At 35.1% G+C, this 22,775-nt stretch overlaps 3 protein-coding genes across 4 annotated transcripts in view; 2 read left to right on the plus strand and 1 right to left on the minus strand.

The window, feature by feature from the left end:
• Positions 1-2,613: 2,613 nt before the first annotated feature.
• LOC123313075 (mitochondrial import inner membrane translocase subunit Tim13) lies at positions 2,614-3,342 on the minus strand. The gene is made up of 3 exons (XM_044897774.1): positions 3,122-3,342; positions 3,003-3,071; positions 2,614-2,883 (listed from the first exon to the last, which is right to left on the minus strand). The coding sequence occupies exons 1-3, from the start codon at positions 3,227-3,229 to the stop codon at positions 2,785-2,787; spliced, it is 276 nt and encodes a 91-aa protein (XP_044753709.1). The 5' UTR covers positions 3,230-3,342; the 3' UTR covers positions 2,614-2,784.
• A 464-nt stretch (positions 3,343-3,806) lies between these two features.
• Positions 3,807-10,060, plus strand: LOC123313069. The gene is made up of 2 exons (XM_044897767.1): positions 3,807-4,480; positions 9,675-10,060. The coding sequence occupies exons 1-2, from the start codon at positions 3,998-4,000 to the stop codon at positions 10,020-10,022; spliced, it is 831 nt and encodes a 276-aa protein (XP_044753702.1). The 5' UTR covers positions 3,807-3,997; the 3' UTR covers positions 10,023-10,060.
• Positions 10,061-13,211: 3,151 nt separating this feature from the next.
• Positions 13,212-22,775, plus strand: part of LOC123318717 — a 38,091-nt gene continuing 28,527 nt past the window's right edge. For both annotated transcript variants that reach the window (XM_044905428.1, XM_044905438.1), the window contains exon 1: positions 13,212-13,488. In XM_044905428.1, the coding sequence (XP_044761363.1) occupies positions 13,257-13,488 (232 nt within the window). In that variant the 5' untranslated portion in view covers positions 13,212-13,256. The remainder of the gene's footprint in view (positions 13,489-22,775) is intronic.

Raw genomic sequence — 22,775 nt, forward strand, 5'->3', positions numbered from 1 at the left:
ATATGAATAAAGTTTTCCTAGAAAATGGAAAAGCTGGTATATATCCACAGCCGTTTATAGAGAAGGCTCTGATATAGCCTTTAAGAAGAAAGCAGGCCTAGGCCTCTGAACAGGCCAGTTTATTTTATGACATGCGGCTTTGCCGAAATGACATCGGATTTTTGGAGTGCCTTTTAGTTGCAGGTAGGTAATTCAAATAAGGAAGTCAATCGGAAAACGTGTTGAAAGCCACGGTTGTATTAGTGCTTTAAGTGAAAATAAGTGTTGAAATTACGATAACAGTGTTTGTATGCAGTAGAAGAACTATTCATCTTGGAGTTATATGTTGTATGAGTGTCTATATGTGAGATAATCAACAGGTACATATACCCTTGGCACTCCAAAAATCCTAAATCAAAGATATCTATAATTTTTGTCCTAAATGTTTGTGTAATACTCCGATAGCACTTCGGCAGCGCCGCATTTTAGAGCAATCTTGTGGTCTATTTCTTTCTAGTAGGCGATATACCAATTTCTCAATTCAAAGTAGGAAATCTTGTATTTGAGAAGGAACTAGACCTAGTACTCTCGTGAAGTACACCTGGATGCTAAAGTAATGATAAAGCCGCAAACAACAAGGTTTTGGTAAGTATTTGGATTTCTGAAAGGCCCCGCAAGGAGAAAAAACACAATTCATAGAGAATAGCTATTTTCCTATCAAGTGCGGAAAGTGATACTTGCCCGCACGAAACTGCCGTTGCCCAAACGATGCGAAGTAGAGTTCGGGTGAGCAGTTGAGTGCGGGCAAGACACTTTCCGCAAGAGTTAGGAACAATATTTTTTCTACAAGCGCTTGAATTATATAAATGTATCCATTTCACGAAACAGATCATATCTCATTTGATTAATTCATATATAATTACAGACGTAATTCTGCATGTCGTTACTATGGGTTTCTCATCGTTGACGTTCTGTGCATAGAAACATGATAGAATTTAATTTACTCTATAATATTTGCGTGCGGGAAAGTGACTCTTTGCAACTTGGAATGCGTGCGGGAAAAAGGTTGAAAGCGCACGCTTGTAGAAAAAATTATTTTAAAATGTGGAACGAGGCAGTGTAGTATGTATCAAGCATTTTGTAGATACACACATTTTGAAAAAAAATTCTTCTCCAACCGCAGAAAGTAAAGTTTCTCATATAGCATATAGCAGCGGAGACAAAACTTCCAAATTGATGATGGAATATTTCCTGTTTATAAATATCAAAATTTGAATACTTGTGTTGTAGTCTGCTTGGGATATGCCAGCACTATTTCACTTTTCAGATAAACGAGTTTTCAATGAAAAAAATTAAGAAAACTTATAGCGCTTTAACGAGTTATATCACTTCCTGGACGGCACAGTGGGAAAATTGCACGTTATTTCTGTTCTGTGTGCGAGGTAAAGCCTGTACTTTTTATGACTCCCCTTTGCCTTTTAGTACAGATATCCAGCCCCACAAATTTAAATGCAAACGCTACGAATTTATTCGGTATCGACCCTGCTGAAATTTTTCAAAAACGAAATAACTCATCATGGTTGGCACTCGGACGCAGATTACAGACCACGAGTTAACTCGTGCTCGAAAGTCAATTTATTAACCAATTAACCCCACTTTTGTTTTTGAATAACCTACCTATTGTTTTAACCACTGATCTATTCTGATAGTTGGGAAATGACAATTTTGCATAACTTATGTAGAATTAATATAATGTTTGAGGAACTATTTACCATAGCAGCTATTTATTTGAACAATTATATATGATTATGAAATGTACAGGATGGGCAAAGTTGGTCATAGGCATAGACATAGAGAGATGGACTGTGTCTTCCCTTTATATCTATGCATGAAATACGGTCAAAAAAAGTGACAGAGAGAAAAACACGTCGGGAATGCAGTTGTCTTTTTCTAGAATTTTGATTGGTCTACACTCACCTCTATGTGAACAAAAAAGAGAAAGGTATGTCCCGACGAGCTTTTCTCTCTTTCTAATAAATAGCCAATTTCATGCTGGCATTGCTCAGTCCATGTCTCTATGTCTATGGTCATAGGTAACTGGAACTACAACTTTTTCAATACAACGTCATTTTTCGAAAGACTAATAATGTCATCAACTGCATTCCTCCTATCTTCTTTTGTTTTCGAGTTATAGGCCAAAATTAAAATTTCAACTTTGTTCTTCTTATCTCCGTTTCTGACTATGCTAGGATATTGAAATGAAAACATTATAAAGACACTTCTTTGATAGCAATCCAGTGGCGTACTATGATTTCTTTCAACAGGTATATTTGCTGAGCTAAAAGATAAAGATGTGTTTTTTCTTATGAAAACAGTAGTTTAAAATGTGTTAGAAAGATTCAGGGTGGATGTATGATATATTTCACAAAACCTGAATATCATTTTTGACGTACTGGATTTCATAAGTATAACAAGTAGTTGGATGGGAGGAGTGCTAATATAATACAACTAATTTAAGCTATTGAACATCAATACCCAAGGCCATCAGTATATGATATATTTATCACTTGGTATTTTCAAATAGAAATAATTGGAAATTACAGGTGATTTAAATGAATTATTTACCATAGGAAATAACATATCATACTTTTCTTTAATGAATACACCTTCAGAACATAAAGAAATAACATGTACCTAATATAAATTAATGGCAAATAGTTCAAATGCCAAGCTCCTTCAGAGAATCATTCCTAGGTCATTCTACTATTTTAAACTAATTTAGAGTTGTCCGTCTGAATTAGTTGATTACATTCTGTGCCTTTCTCTTTGAATTCTTTGACGATATACTTCCGAAACTAGGTTCCAAGAATCCATATATCTATCCATACACATTGCAATACATTTCTGAAAAACGTGACTCAATTTTAATTCTATTGAAGTCAAATAAACTGGAACAGTGTTCTCAAATAGACGGAAGTTGTAAATAAGAGTATTTGAAGCAGTAAATAAATCCCTTAACTCACTTGTTCTGAACTATCTAAAGCAGTGCCTGGTTTGTTGATGCATTTTTTAAAACATTTCTCAGTCATTTTCTGAAAACAAACTGTATAGTTTTCGAATTATGTATTTCAAAAAATCTTACAGTTAGTAGTTCTTGCACATTAGCTACAGCAATTTGTTGTTTGACTTGATCCATAAGTTCATCTTTTTGAGCGCCAGTTAAACTTGATAATGCAGATGTATCGTCCATTGCTTCTACTGAATTTCAAAAAGAAAATAGATAGTAACGTAATTTCAAAAATTTTCCAAAAAAGAGAGGTTAAAAATTTAAGCAGTTTATTCAGAGAGGTTATCTGTCATCTGTCATGGTCATATATCATAGATAATGTTTTTCTTCTTCTTCTATCTTTTGTTGTTATGTATCTGGCTGGCGCCATCTACACATAGAATCTGAAAAGTATAAATCCACAGAAAATTGAAATAGCCAATTTTAGTCATTATTGAGTGCTGATTTGTCTGCAATTTCCATATATACAAGCAAGGTAGAAAGCGCGTATTGCAGCAATAACTATTGGGATGTTTGATGTCATGAACACTGTTATCAAGATAACATTGTCGTACAAAACTAAAAATCAGTATCAATAAACATGTAATGCTATTGCTGTTCTATGATCCTAAATCTGTAAAGTAATGAAAATTTCAGACTAGAATTTTTTAATTCAATTTTCCCTAAGTAAATTTCTTACCCAAGCGAACAACTTCCATTTTCTATAGCTGTGCGTATAATGACATCCTGACAGATTTTTCACACATCAGTTTTCACTGTTTTCAGAAAATTTTGAAAACAAAACGTTATTTGTTTTTCTCTATGTGAAATTAAATATTTACACAGATCAATTTCGATTTTTGAAAAATAGGAGTTTTATTTTCATTAATGTAGAGTTCCATCATGGTTCAATCGTATTTGGTTTTTGAACTGTATAAAGAAATATTATACTAAAATTTGAACTTTTTGAGGATGGATTTCAAATTCACTGATTTAGATTATAACCGAACATCTGAAAGCAATTGCGAATTTTCTTCGCTATTGGAGTTTTTGGTTAAGGTGAAGAGCTTTGTACAAGATTCACAGTCGACGGAATCTAATATTTTATTTATCGAGGAGAGTCTGAAACACCTTACTCTTCATGAATCAGATTCGGGAAATAATATTTCCAATATGGTACTTTGGAAATGTTTTCACCAAGTTGGGATGCTAAGAAAAGTCAAAAAATACGTGAAGTTGCTGCTGGAATTGTTAATCATTAGAATAGAAATTGATAAGGAAGATAATCAGAAATTGATGGAATGGTATACCAAATTCATTGAATTGAGAGACTGTATTCTCGTATTCTGTTCGAAGAAAGAGTATGCTAAGGAACTGATACCAATCATGAAATCATTTGTAGATATTTTATTGAAAAAATTAAGGATGATTGACATGAAAAGCTATCCCAGAGAGGTACCTATGATCTTATAAATTGAATCCATTATTTACAGCTACGTAATTTATTCATTTTTGATACGTATGAGTGAATGCTCTACTATGTCATTGTAATAGAGTTATGCTCTGGTTTTGTGAATTGAATAGGATATTTAAGATTTTCATATAAATATACATGTATCAATTTTGAGCGAAAACGTTATCTAAACAGCGTGTTTCAGTTTTGTATAAAAAATCTGAAACTGTGATACCGTATAGGTATAGTAGCCCTTTTAGAATTGATACATTACTTCAGTAGGTCTGTATACAGAGTGAGTATATGTCTTAAACCTTCAACACATACATATTTTAACACTAAAATATTTATATTAATCGAAACACATTGTATATTTGAGGGGTTCATAGCTGAAGTGAACCAAGTCCATGCTGCCTAGTTTTGAGATAAATGGCTTAGAAGTTGTTTATCATCAATTAATTCAAAAGTGATTTCTTTAGAATAAGAAGAATGTAAGCCTAGCTTATTCTAAACTTTTAAAATCGAAAGAAGTTACTTTTGAATTAATTGGTAATAAACAACTTCTAAGCCATTTATCTTAAAACTAGGCTGTATGGACTTGGTTCACTTCAGCTATGCAGTCCTCATTTATCATCATTCCGAACTCGGCTGGGCTAGAATTATGTCATACTTTCGAGAAAATTCTTCAGAGAAAACGTGCGTGGACAGAAATGTGTGTCGGCAGGAGGTGCTGGAATTCACCAAAACATCAAAAATTTGACCCAAGAAGAAACTTTCTACTTAGACGTTTCACTCAAAAATAATCTCATTTGAATTGGTAACGCTTAACGGAAACTTAGCTAAGGGACACTGACATTTGGCAATGCTGTAAGATTATTAAATTGTTGGTACACTCGACCTACTTGAGGATTTAAAAAGAAGAAATTCTTTGTCCGTTCACTCCGTTCCCATGACTTATCAATATTTCAATTGGACCGCTGCCCGCATCAAGTGAGTGCCGTTTGAACTCAAAATATACAGAATATGCCCTATTCCACTACCAGCATTGGTTTGTGTTTTATATGCAAGGAGACTTTAAGTGAAGGCGAAGTGCGCCTAGTGAAGGAAAGGGGTGTAAAGAACCTGCTTGCGTCGAGTATTTCTTTCGAGAACATTAAGATTCATCACCATATACCATATTCACCATCTCCTAATAGGGAGATGGGAGATTGGGATATGCCATCCAATACGTCAATCCAGATAAGGACGAACTTTAACCGGGAACTTCCAAGAGGGCTGAATTAATAAAAATAATTAATTTTCAATATGTATTACTCAATTTCCTAAAGAATAAACTTAACTTTTTTGTACTTATCTTTTGCACTTCATTATTCATAGCTTAGCTTAAACATCATCGTTCACATTTCCCTTTTTTAACATCTCATCATTAAAGTACAGATAGTAAAATTAGGATCAAAATCCATTCAAACCGACAAAATTGTAAAAAATTGCGAAAAGCGAAAAAAACCAGATCTGGCCGCCGCTGTATACTGTTTACATTTATGTATTATTTGCGTTCTGTGTGTATTATTTGTGTTCTGTGGTTGTATCCTTCTCGATTCTCCCATAGAGAAAGGGATTGTCTCTGGATTCTTCATTGTAACTATGTACCAAAGACCTCCACTGTGACCTGTCTAACGCTAGTTGTTCCCAGAGTTATGATTGGCCTCCTGGTTTCCGGGCTCCCTCTGTGAATTCGCCATACAGAGCTATTTTGGCCATTTTGGGGAGTCTTGTGTCTTGCATTGCATTCCCAGAATGTGGCTGCTCCATCGAGTAACAAGAGACAGACAAAATTTTAAAAATTAACGATTTTCTGCGGTTTTTTCGATTTTTGACAAAGTTGCATTCGGTGCTGGAGGTCACAAACTTGGATTATTTATTAGGCCAAGTTTGCAAAAAGTCAGAACTACCGAATTCGACGCATGCTCTAATGTATAAAGTTACTGGACTAAAAAGAGTTTCTAATTATAAGTGCAGTCGGAATTTTGATTTTGAGTTTTATTTGATAATGTTTTTTCCCTTTCTTTTCAACATTCCTCCTTCTACTTCCACATCATCTTGTAAAAGGATGAAAAGTTTGTTTCGATTCACTACTACCCCATTTATTCAACAAACCAAGAAATTCAGAAACCACTCAGATTATAAAAATTCACGAAATGAATTGAAGAAAATTGAAAAATACCTGCATCCATTTCTCTTATTCTACGACACTGACCTAATTCCATAATATGCGAATCAAAGATTATACTCTATAATCTTTGATGCGAATTGCGATGCGGGTGCGATTCTAATATCCCCACTCCGAGGATCGGCTGGCCGATCTTACCGCGTATTAAATAAGCTTTTAAATCCCCGTTTATTGACTTTTTAACGATACGAATACGCTGTTTTCTAAAATGGATATACATAATATTTAATGCTATTAATTTAATAATATGATATCTTAGAATAGACAATAAGAAACTGTAAAAACTAAAACGTTGGCGTCCAAAATATAGCGAGATAGGCTATGTATGTAGCTGTTATATAGTACCATAACTTGAAGCGCTCGCTAGGCTGGCCAGGTTGAACTTCGTATCAACTTAGGACCTAAAATCCATCCCATGAAGTTCTCTTCAACATGACCTCCAAAATTGTACTAGATTTGTCAACATTTGAGGATCACATGAAAAATTGAGGTTTTGGATAAACTGCATTGTTTGTTGATAAAGATCTTACTATTTCCCATCAGTGGAAGATAAAAAAGGGGGTCTTTCATAAAACTGCTAATTTTCGAAAAAGTGATCCAATTGAAATTTAAATCAAAGAAGTAAACTCCAATATATTTGGAGAAAAAAGGTTCCCTCGTTGAAAGCGTTACGGAGCATCATTCTCGAAAAAAAGTGATTTTGTGACTGCATATCAAGTCTCGTTTGGTCATCTGCGTGAATAATAGCCATAATATGGGAGTAGAATATTTTACTTTATACATTACGGTGAAAATATTATTTCTGAAATATATCATTTTATTTTCAATAATATCTGTATTTATTTCAAACATCTCAGTACTCGCGTCTGTATCTCCTAACCTAACATTTCAACATTGCTATACTCGTCTTCGACTCGTTCGTATATTTTAACAGTAGATTCCTGAGGTCTAAAGAAACACTTTTTTCCTATAGCAGTTTTTCCGATTCGGCCCTGATAAAAAGATATAGCCTTTTTAAGCTTTTATAATGAGCTGTGCCAGAATATCTAGCTAAATCTGTAACACTAAACATCTGTGGATCTTATATATGTTACGGCTGAAGATAGGTGTGAGCATAAACTGAGGGGTGATGTCTTTTGAATGATCGGATAAGAGAAGACTAAAGCACGAGACCACGTTTTTGTTTCAATTTTTAGAATTGAAATATGCAAAACAGCATCGAATACCTACTTTTGTATTGAGGTTTTGTTACATAACGCCCATGGGATTTCAATTTAACTTTAAATGAGTTATTTTCATCTGTTTAGGAGATCAAATGCTCTTCAAATCGAGCCTAAGTTTTTTAAAAACAATTCACACAGGACAATAGGAACGTGAATAATCAATTGTGTAAAAAACCAGAATGTGACCTCACAAGGAAATGAAATATGAGATATTAGACATACAAAATTTTTTTCTGTGAACAAAAGTATATTTTCCTCACCATTCAATAATTGGGTTTATGGAAATATTTTCTACGAAATGAAAAAGATAGTTCTAATGTTTCAATTTATTTGCAATCAATACTTTTGCAAAAAAAAAACTTTGAACATGAATATACTTAGTTGAAAACAGTTTTTCTAGCTGATTTTGTTAAAAATTTCTTCATTAGTCATTGAACATACGGATTCCAAAATTCGGCCTGTCACCATCCTTGATGAATCATTCCATAGGATTCAAGTGCAGTGGTCGTAAAGCTTATCAGCCAAATAGTCCGGTTAGCTATAGAAAATATTGGGTACTGCTACTTATATATCCCCAGAATTTGACCTTTGGTATTTTGATGAAGAGCTTCGCGGCATCATTCTTGTCTTCATTCTCTCCTTTTGCTTATTCAATTCTTATGCAAATTATGAATAATATCAAGATGAAAGATAACCATTAACAGTTTTCCTTCACACTCAAAGTACCATATTTGCCTGAATTTTGTCATCAGGTTTTTAAATTCGCTAATAAGATTACGTTGAGACACATTAGAAACAAATATATGTTCATTCTCAATTTCTCAACTGCTTATAACAGAATGTTTTTCCGCTATTAAAAAAATGTGAAATTCATACAAAAATACGTTGCATTAATAGTTTTATTATATTACTATTTCTTCACTTTTTTTCAATTGCCGAAAATTTGCGCCCCTCAAGCCTTGCCAATACTTTTCTCCTTTTCTATAAGCCTCTACATTTTTAGCAGATGGGATGTGATTACACTTAAGTTTAGCCGGCTAAAGATAGAAGAAACTAACATTAGCAAATACCCGAAGCTGAACCTAAGTTTAGCCGGCTAATCTTAAGTTTATGTTCACACCTATCTTTAGCCGTAACATATATAAAAAAATTGCATTCGGTCAAAGTATACGAGAAAATATGGGGAATACTTTTATTTTACAAAATGTTGAAATATTCATTAGATAGCGACCAACTTAATTTCAAGAGTAGGGTTCTTTGAATTTTTGGTATTTTTATGGTACGTAATGGTCATAATGGAAAACATGGGTGATATCTTGTATTCGAGAAAGATTTATCAAGTAAATCAAAACCTACATTCTGAAATTCCTATCATTCGATAAAACTTTTGTCAGATAGAACTAAAAATAACATTTTTCAAAAGTTTTGCAACAGCCTGTTTGTTTTGAACCGGAAAAAGTAGTAAAGAAAAAAGTTTTTCTTTTGACCCCAAAAATCTACTGTTAAAATATTCGTACTAATCAAAAAGACTCACCCAGTATAGTAATATCTTAATCTTCAGAGCCTCTGTTTATGGTTTTAACCATAAAGTTTGATAGACTAGTGGATAATCACAATGTGATTTATGAGTATCATAACACATGAGGAGATACATAGAATATGATGCCTTTGTGCATTGATCGTGGAAAAATATTGTTTAATTCTATTCTATTCCAGTGAATTGATAAATTTGATCTATTTTAGGTTCACGTCCACAATCTCTTCGTCTTCATAATAACCGAACTCTTCCCTATTCGAACGTTGATGAACCCGATTATGGAGGAAATAATAAAAAACTCAGATGACGTTACGCAGGACCTGAGTAGTCAGGAGGCAACATATCTTTCCGAGGATATTGTGAATGCAACGGAATGTTTGAATAGATATTTCAATATTATTGAGGTTTTGGACAGTCACAAAATGAGGAAGATTGATATAGAGAAGACAAATGATCTGCAACTCATCTTTAAGAAACTATTGAGAATAGAAATACTTCCGAAATTTTTCTCTGTTAGAGTTGTTAAGCTTTTAGATATGATGAAGTCTGATTGAAATTTTGAAGATTATCATATCGAGAATGGTTGAATAAAAATAAGATTGAAAAACGTTTGTGCTTTATTTATATATTCGAAAGGTTACTATAACAATGCGAGCAGCGTGCACTATGCGCATTTCTCGACTTCCAGATAAAATTGTGTTTTTTTTTAAATTTGGCGTCCCCTATTTCTAATGGGAGCAACCTTCCAAAAATATTTTTATAAAAATTTAATTCTGGTTATACCGCAAGTGGCTACCATCTTTGGACTTTTGAATGAAATCATTTATTTTTCAGCAGAAATGGATTTTTCTCTCTTTCCTACTTTTTAATTGGAGTCATTCGAATGCAGACATTCAGTTGACTTGTCGCAATAAATTCATTATTTTGAAATACATACTTGAAATTCGAATATCTGTATTATGTAATTAGAATTGTACAGTCATATTTTTTGTGCACATATCTTTTGAAAATTCAATTCCTTACTTTTTCTTTTATTTTCTTGATGTCTATCATTGACCTGTTTCAAGAAAACTTTCGTTTTATTTGAAAATTTCAGATTTATAATCTCGGTTGACTGTAAATTTCCGGTAATATGAGGCTCTATAAGTGAAGGGTATTCTTTTCGGCCATTTTCGATCGAATTTTGAAAAGTACAGGTGCAATTTTCTTGGGTTAAGAGCACAGTAAAACTTTAGATATTCAGGTTTTATTATTTTTAATCGACATATGTTGCGGCGTATATAAGCCTTTTTCAAGATTGTAAAATATATAATATATAAAATAAATATATTTATTACATTTCCATGGCATGGATTGATTGCAGAAAAGCGTTTGATTGGATACCACACTCGTGGCTTCTGAAAACCCTTAGATTATATGGTGTCTGAGAGGCTATGATCAATTTACTGCAACATCTTATGGAAACGTGGAGAACAAGTGAAAACCAATAAGAACAACTACAAAATAGGCGAAATAACATCCGAAAAGAAATCTTCCAAGGCGACAAATTGAGCACGTTATGGTTCTGCCTGGCCATCAACTTCCTAATAAGTCAGGCTATGTCATAGAGAAAAGCACCAACATAAAGATAAACCATCTCCTTTACATCGACGACTTGAAGCTGTATGCCGCCAATGAAGAACAGCTCCTAAGACAACTAAAAATTGTAACGTCATTCACGAAGACAATGAGGATGGAGCTAGGACTTGACAAATGTGCCGTCATATTAAACTATTCGAAGGGAGCACAATGATGATACAGGATGACTTGGGCATTCAAAAATTAGCACCAGGAGACACGTAAGTGTGTTATTAGTGTGTAGATACTTGTAAAAGTACCTAGGAATCCAACAAGGAATTTAAATAAGAGCAAATGAAGCCAAGGAATCATTCAAATATAAATTGCTGAATAGGTTGAAGAAGATACTCCAAGCAAAGCTCAATGCCAAAGCAATGAACACGGCGATAAGCTCCTGGGTGATCTTGTTCCTTCGGAGTTGTCAAATAGACTGCCTCAGACCTCAAAGCCCTGGACAACCAAGTGCGAGGGCTCGTCACCAGGCATAGGATTCACCATCCTCATGCTTCCATTAATAGGCTGTACATACCAAGGAAGGGTGGGGAAGAGGTATGCAAAGCATTGAAAGCATACACCATAACACAGTCAGAGATATGAGAGAGTATTTCAGATCAAAGAACTTACAATTCTACAAAGCTCTGTCCAAGGAAGACCAGAACATCACGGCGTTAAACTTGGCATCTGAACACCATCTGAATCAATCTCCTACCAGCGAAGAACTATCTGAGGTGTGGCACAGCGAAGCATTGCATGGAAGATATCCAGCGGTCTTGAAAAAGAGAAGCATCGATAAAGAAAGATCGCTTGCGTCTGATAGATCGATCGATCTGATCGCTGAAATCTGGATACCTCTTTCCGGAAACGGAGGACAGACTGGCAGCGATCCAAGATCAAGTAGTCCCCACAAGATCATACCAGAAGAACATAACGGGAAGGAACCTTATAAGCGACAAATGCCGTAAATGCTCTCAGGCAACATGTCACGTCGTCTTGCCTTGTCCTCGCTCCCAAAGAGTACATCGACCGACATGTATCATCTCCCTGAAATATGGATAAGTCAACACAAAGAAGAAAATCCATGAATACTTACCAAGAGTGGTTCAGGAAAACGATGAGGTGAAGGTATGCTGGGACCACCCGCTCATGGTGGGGCCAATCGCTCATAACCGTCCTGACATTGTTGTCTTCAAAAAAAGGGAAGGCCGATGACAATGCAGAAAAAGCGTACGCTGAGAAAGTAGTAAAGCATCAAGATCTGGCTTTTGAGTTGGAATAACTGTATAGACTCACCAACATAACAATACTTCCACTGGTTATCACCACAAGGGGCCTGGTTGAGATTCTTCTCCAGGAAAACACGAGGGGGCTCGGGCTTGACGAGAAACAGGTAGAAGACGCGCAGAAGGAAGAGATTCTGTGGACAACCAGGATTGTTCGAAGATTCGTAGTGAGCGATTGAGAAGTGTCTTGTTCTTGAGGAACCGGCATCATCATGGCCATAACCTGCGAAGGTGAAGCAAAAAAAAAATAATAGTTCCATAACTTGAAGCGCTCGCCCGTCTGGCCGTCCCAGCATGATTAGTGAAGGGAAAAATGAAAGAGAGATTCGAAATCAAATAATTCGAGGCGAATGGGGCGTTATGTTGATTGAAATCAGCTATACTATGTTATACGAGGGAAATAATCGAGATTTGAATATCGAAATTGATCATTCAGAATAAGTGTTGAAGAATAAAATAATTATAATTATTTTCCATTTCTCGATTATTTTTGGGTCGACCCGGTCCATACCCTGACGAGACGTCAATACAGTAGAAGAACCCAAAAGTGATGATTTGGTAGCAGATGAGCGATGTGTTGAATACTATGTGATAGAAAATTCACTCTAAGCAAAAACGAACTGTTTGACAATCGCCACTGAATTAATGTAGCGTCAGAATACATTTCCCTCGCTGTAAATAAATATGAACTTTCGAAACCAGAATATGATTCACAATAATTTCGTCATGCACAATAAATATTCATGTCATCCTCCTATTTTCCGGAATGATGATAATAGATGCGTATCGAACAAGAAAAAATCATATCGAATCTTATCTCAGGCTTCGCTATGATACCTTTCGTTTGAATCATTATTTTAATCAGTGTAGTGAAATTGAAATAATCGAATAATGAGTTTCGAGGAAGAAGATTGTGAAATATTTTTGAAACCCTCGACCGAGTTGATTCCCGACGAATATGAACACGATGATCAGGAAAGTGCATCTGTGCATGTCTTCATATTTAAGGAAAATATGGAAAGAAAATTCGTCGATTGTATGAGATCTTTAGGATACATCGTCCCAGAGAAGAATATTCATCCATTGTCTTCTAGAATGGATGTTATTGCAACATTACAAAGAAGTACGTATCATTTTAAGTGCTGACAGGAAGTCAGGAACTGTTGGACGCTTCTTCAAATTTATTACTTTTATTTCTATACTCCATTCAAAAATTACTGATACATTTGGTGGCCATGAAAAATCAAGTTTAAGTTGTTAATAAAATACAAAGCAAGATTTTGAATCACATAATTCAGGTTGGTATCGAGAAAAAACACTGACACTGATTTTGAATTTTCTAGTGTTTTTATGTTCTTGGTTTATTCGAACAAATTGAGAAGATCATTGAGTCAATTTTGAATGCTGATTAATTTGCTCTGAATTCGAGTATTTCTCCAGTTCAAATATAATTTTCTAGGTTATATTTATGTATTCGAGTTCTGTGATTGAAACTCCAGAAATTATTGGAGAAGGTGGTGACCAGATATTGAGCTACGTCTTTCAAGGCCTACAGGGAATAATTCTTGAACGGTCTGTAGATACTGAACTAGCACACCTCCACCACTTCTTGGTGGTAGTACTGTATGCTGTATATTGGACGTGGCGCGTGGCAGCTGTATTTTCAGCGTAGTAAAAATGTTTAGACATCATAATGAAATTAATCTATAGCCTAACTGCATATAAAACCTCTTTAGAAAAATCCTTATCAGATTCTCTTCAAAAACTGAACCAAGTAATGAAATTCGAAAAATAAAAAATGTGAGCATAATGTTGATGAAGCACACAATATCAAGCTCCATTTGCACCGTGATCTATATGTAGATTATCCCCGGTTTTCATGAGGCTTGAACGGGAAATCAACTCTTGATTGACGAATAGACGTTAATTTGTTTTCAATCGATAATTCAGAATATATAATATCATTATCGCATCAAATTATGATGTTCATACGTCCATTCAATTATTTTCAATTGCTACTTCTTCAATATATGCAGAAATGAAAAGATTTCAGTGATTTCGTTTTAGAAATCGACAGACTGTCAAATCATTGATCGGACAATCAAAGTTTACTTCTCTGTCAGCGAAGTAATAACATCTCAAATACTTTTCAATGTATGTAAAGGGTTTTTCACCATAATTTGACCCCCCCTTTAACTTTGTTACTAAGAGAGGTACAAAAAAGGTTAATTACAAATATATACAGAATGGGCAACATATTGATTGCAACTTAATTTTTTCAAATGGCACACCCTGTATATTTCTCTATATTTGGCTAGCTTGTTTAAATATTTATTTTTACCATTTTCAGTTCTTCCGTGCGGCTAGCCCCACCATGAAAACTGTCAGATTAACCATGATCTTACACGCTCCCGTGTGTACACCTGACGATTTTTGAAATATTGAATTGACTTGGCCGATAGGTACTTGATGTATAATTGATCCGTAATTGAAATTGAAACAGATTAAACGATTTTCACAGAATGGGTTTTTAAACCACGACACGTGTTTCGCTATCGCAATAGTATCTCCAGGTATGTGAAAGTAAACTCTTTACTTCTTAACCTTCACCCACTTGAAGATGCTATTGCGATAGCGAAACACGTGTCGTGGTTTAAAAACTCATTTTGTGAAAATCGTAAAATCTGTTTCAAGTTCTGACGATTTTTTTTTACATTTTGAAAACCTGCAGACGCTTTCCCCACAGCTGAAAGTGCATACATCATAGAACATATTCTTTTTTCTATCATCTAATATTCAAAATACACTAGATCTCCACGACGCTCAAGTAAATCCCTATTTAGCATCGTGGGCTCCCCAACTACTGGAATATTCATATTGGGACATATCTGAAGCTATTTCGGCACTAAATGTTAGGTGGAATTTTTTCTATGATCGAATGATTTACAATTTATAATTATACCGGGCTAATTTGTGTTACGCTACAAAATTCTGTTGCACCAGGATGTCCCACTCGGGATGAGACTTGATATTTCTTCTAATGTAGATTCTAGTGCGGAAATGAAATAATTCATATTGTTGCGAATCATTCAAGTCCTCAAGAGGCTCGTTCGGATTCAAAATTTTCTCAATTTTTTTTCATTTGAAATAGTGCAATATTCTTTTTGACTCGAAAAATTTTGATATTCTTTGGAAAATTCAAAGCGCTTTCATCATTGGGTAATGAAGCACCTGATTTCTTAACACGTTGACGGACAGTAGAAACAAGTGAAATTCGAAAATTGACAATATATGTTTTTGTAATTTTTAGAATATTAGAAGTACAGTTTTACTCTTTCTGCTTAAATACACTTAATTTTGATTAATTCAGCACCTTTAATTAGGTTGCGGCTACAACCGTCATGGCGCCAGCGGACTCTAGACACTATGTAATAGAACGAAGTTGGTTACAACAGCAAAAATTTAAAAACGTGACAGGTTTAATGACTGAAATAAGCAATTTTTTGTGAGCAACAAAGTACTTTTGGGAGTTTTACACGAAATGTTAGTTCATGATCAAACAAAAATAAATAAATGACAAATAAATTTATTATAATTTTATAATTATTATACATTATTTTCGGTATGCCATGTTTCAAAGCATGGTGCAGGACACAGTGCAGGTTTTGATATGCAATTCTTGCAGCAATATGATGTTTCCTTCCTTACTCCCTGTTTATAACATTGTTTACAACGCTGAAAATATGTTTTTCGCTGATAATTTTCAGGAGGAGAAATTTTCTCAGGAAAATGCTGTGTTCCATTGTTGTTGATTTCATTGGTTTGGATTCGTGCACGTTTAAATTGAACCAAAGACCTTCCATCCTGTTTATAATCTATGCCAGTTAGAGATCGTATAATTGCTTCCCTGAATTCTATAAACTTCATTTGAGAACCTGTCTTTTCTTTAAAGATGTAGTAAGAATTCCACACTGCTACATCCAGTAGATGAAAGATTATCTTTTTATACCATCTAATTGTTTTTCGTGGACAGGAATAATAGGACATCATCTGATCTGCTCTGTTGACACCTGACATATTCTGATTATAATTCACTATTTCAATTGGTTTTCTCTTTTCCTGTTGTCGACGGTTAGCTGTGTTTATCATACTTGGGTGGTAAGCTGTTGTTAGACATAGCACATCCCGTTTATCTTTCCATTTGGACACGTATGTCTGATTTTGGCGTCGCCATACATGTTCTCCTTTTCTAAGCTTACGACCTGTTATTTCTTGCGGCAGACCCTTCCTATTTACACGAAGATTTCCCGTCACATGTGTCTTTTTGCTCAGTAATTTGTTAGCCAATGGTACACTGTTGTAATAGTTATCCATGAACAAATGATGCCCTTTGTTTAAATATGACTGCATCAATCGCATCACAAGACTTTCAATAGTTGTCATGTTTTCTTCGTTTTCTCGATGGCCTTTGTATATTTCTATGTTCAAAACATAACCTTGGGCAGAACAAAGTTCGTACAATTTAATTCCGTATTTTGCCTTTTCGCCTTTCATGTACGTGCGAAAAGAAAGCTTTCCTCGAAATAATAACAAAGATTCGTCTAATGATAATGCCTCATTTGGTGCATATGCATTCGCAAACTTTTTTATGAGCAAATCAAGAAATATTTTTATTTTCCTCACGGTCGTTTGAATTTTCTTCTTCTACACAAAAGCATCTCAATATTTGCTCAAACCTCCTTCCAGACATTTGTGAAAGAAAAGCTGGGTGGTAATGTAATGCATCAATGGAAAAGAGTTTTCTAATAATGGAGAATTTTAGCTGGGACTGAAGCAAACACAAACCCAAAAACTTTCTCATTTCAATCGTATCAGTATTTTTGAAATTTGCCTTCCTACTATGCCTTGTATGTGGCCGTGTTTGATTGCAAAGTTTTAGGCCGTAATCATTCGTAGATTTTATAATCATTTCCATTACTTGGTCATCCCAAATTTTTTCAAAACCTGAATTGGAGACACATTTTCGTCTATATCCAAAAGAATCCCAGCCGCATCTGCATCAAAAGAAAAGTTTCTTATAGGTGTTGTATTGATATGCCATGTCTCATCATTTTCTGGTTCTTCTGGTGCTTCATATTCCTCATCTGTAGTTGATTCATTTTCTTCATCTGCATCAAAAGAAAAGTTTCTTATAGGTGTTGTATTGATATGCCCTGTCTCATCATTTTCTGGTTTTTCTGGTGCTTCATATTCCTCATCTGTAGTTGATTCATTTTCTTCACTACCCGAACTGTTATTTTCAGCACAGTCAGCATCAGGTTCAGATTCACTGTTGCTTGACCCACTACCTGTTTCCTCAAAAAGCTTCAGCAGCCTAGCCTGTTCTTTTTCCCAACTGGCCATTTTCTATAAATATGGAATAAAACATTCAATTTTATTTTATATTATTATTTATTGTATATTATTTATACATTTATTATTTACATTATTGTTTTTATATTTCAAATGTAATATCATAAAAAACAAAAAGTAAACAGTATAACTATAAATATCGCTAAATGAATCAAAAAATGCTAAATTTAAATTTTTTTATTTCTATTTAAAGTGTAAAATCAATCATAAACAAATACTTACCAGTATAAACAAAAAATATCGTTAAATGTATCAATAGCAACTGTAAATTGAAGAGAAAACAAGATCGCACTACTCCGTTCACAACCACGTGCATACTCAATGTGTTAACCTTGCATACTAAATTTTTTTTCGAAAACATGACACTAGGCTTCTACTTGTACGCTGGTAAATGCACATTTGTGCTGCTACAGCCGCAGTGTCTAAAAACGACCGTTTCGTATTGGACGGCTATTGCAGTCATGTCACATAGTGAACTTGAACTTGACGGCTATAGACGCAACTGTCCGTCAACGTGTTAATACAGTTAATTCAAAATGAGTCAAAAAATACCGCAGATCTTCGTATTTATATCGATGACCATGATGGTTCATCGAAAATTTTATCACAAGAATCGTAAGCAGAGTAAAAACTCCATGTATGTATGAAAAATGAAATGAAAAATTTTTAATATTATCAATCATTTTCGAGATGAACGCAAAAATCATGGTGATGAAACAAAAATTATATTTTAAAACAAGGAATCAACAGTATTTCCATTTGAGATAAGCTTCAGCTTCGAAACATTGAATCTCGGAAGAATGCGTTCGAAACCCCCAATAAATAGACCAACGTATAAGAATTCTAGAAATCATTTATCTGAGTTCGGAGACATCCATACACAATCCCTTTATTGGATTCTTCTTGTCATGAGATATTGTTTGAGGTTCTCCACTTCGTTGGCTTTACCGACAGCGCTAGGGGTATAGTTTGGTTCTTCGCCTGTCTGGCAGTATTCTGATTCTATGGAATTTTAACGGTTGAAGTAACACATGAAGGCTTTCTCTCGTCTTTTGATATATTGGATGTATATATTGTACATTCTTCAGAGGATTCATTTCTTTGGGCGTATCAGCAACTAGTCTTTATGTCCCCTTGAAAAGTGGCAAGTCCTGAGCAGTGGCGGCGCAAGACCTTAATTTGATGTGGGCAAGATACATTTTGCGAGGCCCTCTGTTGATACAAGAGGACGTTTTTCTCGAAAAAGCTACTGATAATAAAAAATGAAAAAATTTAAGAAATATAGAATTTTCTGCTTTCAGCCTAACTCATCTAACTGAACTGATTAATAAGCAAGTCATGGCCACCTGAGATGCTAGATCATGCTTAGTTCAGAGAGAAAAAATATAATTTCAAAATAACTATTGAGGACTCGTTCGAATGAACGCGCAACAACCTGCGATTGGATCCATGCACAGTGCAAGATTGTGGTGAACTCCGTCAACCGTTTATATGGTCGCGCGTAATTAATTACGATTAAACGTTTGCCGGAGTCGCGCGATCCTTTGAACTAGGCCTCAGTGTATTTATTAGGCTTATTTCAGATGATAGCGCGTAAACGCGCGATCCACAAACCGCGCGACCAAAGATACAGAGGAGTCAAATACAAATGTTCATATGGTCGCGCGACATCGCGCGTAGACTCCTCTGTATCTTAAGGCTTAGTTCAGATGATTCGAACCAGACTTAATATACAGAGGAGTCTACGCGCGATGTCGCGCGACCATATGAACATTTGTATTTAACTCCTCTGTATCTTTAGTCGCGCGACTTGTGGCTCGCGCGTTTACACGCTATCTTCTAAACTAAGCCTAAAGATACAGAGAAGTCTACGCGCGAAGTCGCGCGACCATATGAACGTTTGTATATGACTCCTCTGCATCTTTAATTGCGCGCGCGGTTTGTGGATCGCGCGTTTACGCGCTATTATCTGAACTAAGCCTAAGCAAGTTATGTGCATTCAGAATATCATATTCGTATAGAATTATGATCTATATAACCCAATTTAGTGAGTCTCAAAGGCTTCTTTTTTAACATCCCTATTCAAGCATGAAAAAATTTCATGGTTTCATGGATTCATTCTGAAAATTGATTTAATGTCAAATCGTTGATAACTCAATTAAGGTCTTGTAAAACCCGCTGTTGGACGTCAAGCTCAAGCGGTGTAGTTGATCCTCAAGGTAAGCGTCCACAGTTTCGAATCGTACGCAACGCACGGCTCGCATAAAAATGCTTAATTTTTGTCAGTGCGTCCACTGCAACCGCATTGATGACACAACATAAATCGGAAAGCAACGATACTGTTTTTCGAATATTTATAGCGAAATTCCATCGCGAAAGTCACTCGGGCGAAAATTATTCGCTTCGAGCGAAATTTCGCACTACCTGAAACAAAGCACAATTCATGCAGAGCGAAAATTGTCGCGTGTGGAGACCTTTGATTCGCTGATGAAAACCAACAGACCACCGACTCGCAGTGAGGGCCCTAGCCCGGCAATTACTCGGTACCTCTACACTAGGCGCAAAGTTTCACTAATGTAAACGCAGGTTTGGTACGTGTTCTTGAATCTATAGTGCTTTTTATAAAGTCGGTCTATTTCATAGAGTGAGTTTCTTGAGTGAATGTATAAGTTAATCGCTGTTTTCATGATAGAACATTCTTTTCCTTTTGGCTAGTCCTTCCTTTCTGAAGTAATTTTGAAGATCAAAACGGTTCTTCATAGTCAACTCTTCCACTCTAGTCAATATTCTTTGATACTGTTAGGAAATGTACGCAAATGTTGTAAAGTAAAGGATCTTTTAAATTTACTTGTTCAGATTGCTACAGGAATATGTCTCATACCAAACATGTTGGTGAAACTTGAAAATGGCAGAACAATTTTCTGGATATACCCAAAACCCTCAAATTTAGACACGTCCCCTTTCTTTATTGCATAAACCTGATGCGTGGGGCTCGTCAGCCCACGAGGCCCCTCGAGACGCGAAGCCGTAGGCAGTAGCCCACGTCGCCTACGCCTTCCGCCGCCTCTGGTCCTGAGATTAATTTTCATTATAAATATACTGAGTGACATAGACAGAACATCCATTTTTAATGACATTTCTAGGAACATATTCGTTTGAGAAAAGCTAAAATTGCTCAGTTTTTCAACAATATCTCCAGAGCGAATTTTATGTTTTCGTCTGTTTTCACAAAAAAAGTAAGTACGCGGTGTTTTCTAGCATTTGAACGTAGTAGAATACAAATATTAGTGTCCACCACAATAATTAATAAATTGATAACTGTATTTTGCGGGATAAGGACAAACTCTCAAAAGATCTTAAAGTATATTCAGCAACGTTTCGCAAACTCTCGTTTGCTTCATCAGGCCTAAAAACATTATAAAAATGTCATACAAAACACTTACAGTAAAGTATAAATAAATACCTCTATACTATAAATAAGACATTCAGATGTAAAAACTTTAAAAAAACCGACGGCATCAACTGTATATTCCACGTCAAATCACAAAAAAACAGCTTAAAATACTAAAAGTTTGGCTAAAATTCATTTGGAAAATTCCAGAATATTTACATCTAAAATAAATCACAGGAAAACATAACCTGAAAACACAACAGAACAAACCAATACAGTAAAACAATATCAAGGTTGTCAAACACAGAATTATCTTCATTTTCTTTCAATGAAATACCGTACATTAATTAGTTTCCACCAAGCTCGCACAGCACTATAAATGCACATATTTGGTCAAGACAGAATTGTAAAGTTTGCTTAAATGTTCAGTATCAGATCTAAAATTAACAGTGTTGTTAATGTTAATATGTATCATTTCTAAAATGTTCCTTTTTCTAAAATGTTGTTCATTGTCTAATATTTTTACATTCGAAAAATCGAACCTGTGATCGTCTTTGAAAAAATGTGAACACAAGGCTGTCCTTTCTCTATTTTTCACATCTCTGACATCGTATGCATGTTGTTTAATCCTATTTTGTAAATACTGTCTCGTCTGTCCTATATACATTTTATCACAATCCAAACATGGAATCCCATATATCACTCCTGATCTATGATCTTTATTTATTGGATCTTTTATTTTGCTGTATAACGACCCAACTGTTTTCATGTTGTAAAACATCAGCGCACTATTTTCCGTTTTAAGGGTTCTTTTGATTTTTTGGGACAGTTCTGGGACATACGGAAATTTGAAGTAAGCTTTACTCATTGTGGTTGTATTGACAGTTTTGTCATTGTTTCGTTTACGTAGAAGTTCTGAAACAATTCTATCAACGAAAGGTTTGGGGTATTTATTATCTCGTAATATGTGTTTCACTTTTTTTATGTTTAGGTCATGATACACGGGGCTGCTCAAGTTGATTGCTCTGTGAAGTAAGTTGTTAATAGCACTGACCTTATAGCTGGTAGCATGGTTTGATAAATAGTTAAGTATGATACCTGAGCTGGTGGGTTTAGTATACCAATTCGTTATGATTTTTTGTTCTTCCGTACGGTGTAAGCAGACGTCCAAAAAGGGTAAAGAACCTCCAGTTTCAACTTCAAACGTGAACTGTATCTTGTCATGGTAGCTATTGAAAATTTTTACCGTTTCATCAATCATGTCAAATGGTAAAGCCATGACAGAGTCATCAACATAGAACTTGACAAAAGGCACAGGAAAGGGTAGTTGGGACACAACTGTTATCACCAAGTCATTCATTACAAATTTTCCAAAAATGGGACTCGCAATGCCACCCATAGTTGTTCCCTCAATTTGTAGGTACGTTTCTCCATTGAACATAAAATAACTGGATTCAAACAGAAAGTCAACCAACATCAGGAAAGTTTTTCTATCCAGGCATGTATAGGCTGATATTGTCTGCCAATTCTTTTTAATGATCTGTACAGTGAGGGCATGTGTGATATTAGTAAACAAAGAAGTGACGTCCAATGAAACCAAGACGTAT

Source organism: Coccinella septempunctata, chromosome 1 (genome assembly GCF_907165205.1).
Source record: "Coccinella septempunctata chromosome 1, icCocSept1.1, whole genome shotgun sequence".
Classification (NCBI taxonomy): Eukaryota; Metazoa; Arthropoda; class Insecta; order Coleoptera; family Coccinellidae; genus Coccinella; species Coccinella septempunctata.

Coding starts and splice junctions, on each gene's coding strand:
- LOC123313069 (XM_044897767.1), top strand. CDS start 3,998: ATGGATTTCAAATTCACTGATTTAGATTATAACCGAACATCTGAAAGC. Junction 4,481..9,674: donor TGAAAAGCTATCCCAGAGAG/GTACCTATGATC, acceptor GATCTATTTTAG/GTTCACGTCCACAATCTCTT.
- LOC123313075 (XM_044897774.1), bottom strand. CDS start 3,229: ATGGACGATACATCTGCATTATCAAGTTTAACTGGCGCTCAAAAAGAT. Junction 3,072..3,121: donor ATGTGCAAGAACTACTAACT/GTAAGATTTTTT, acceptor GTTTGTTTTCAG/AAAATGACTGAGAAATGTTT. Junction 2,884..3,002: donor CTTTAGATAGTTCAGAACAA/GTGAGTTAAGGG, acceptor CACGTTTTTCAG/AAATGTATTGCAATGTGTAT.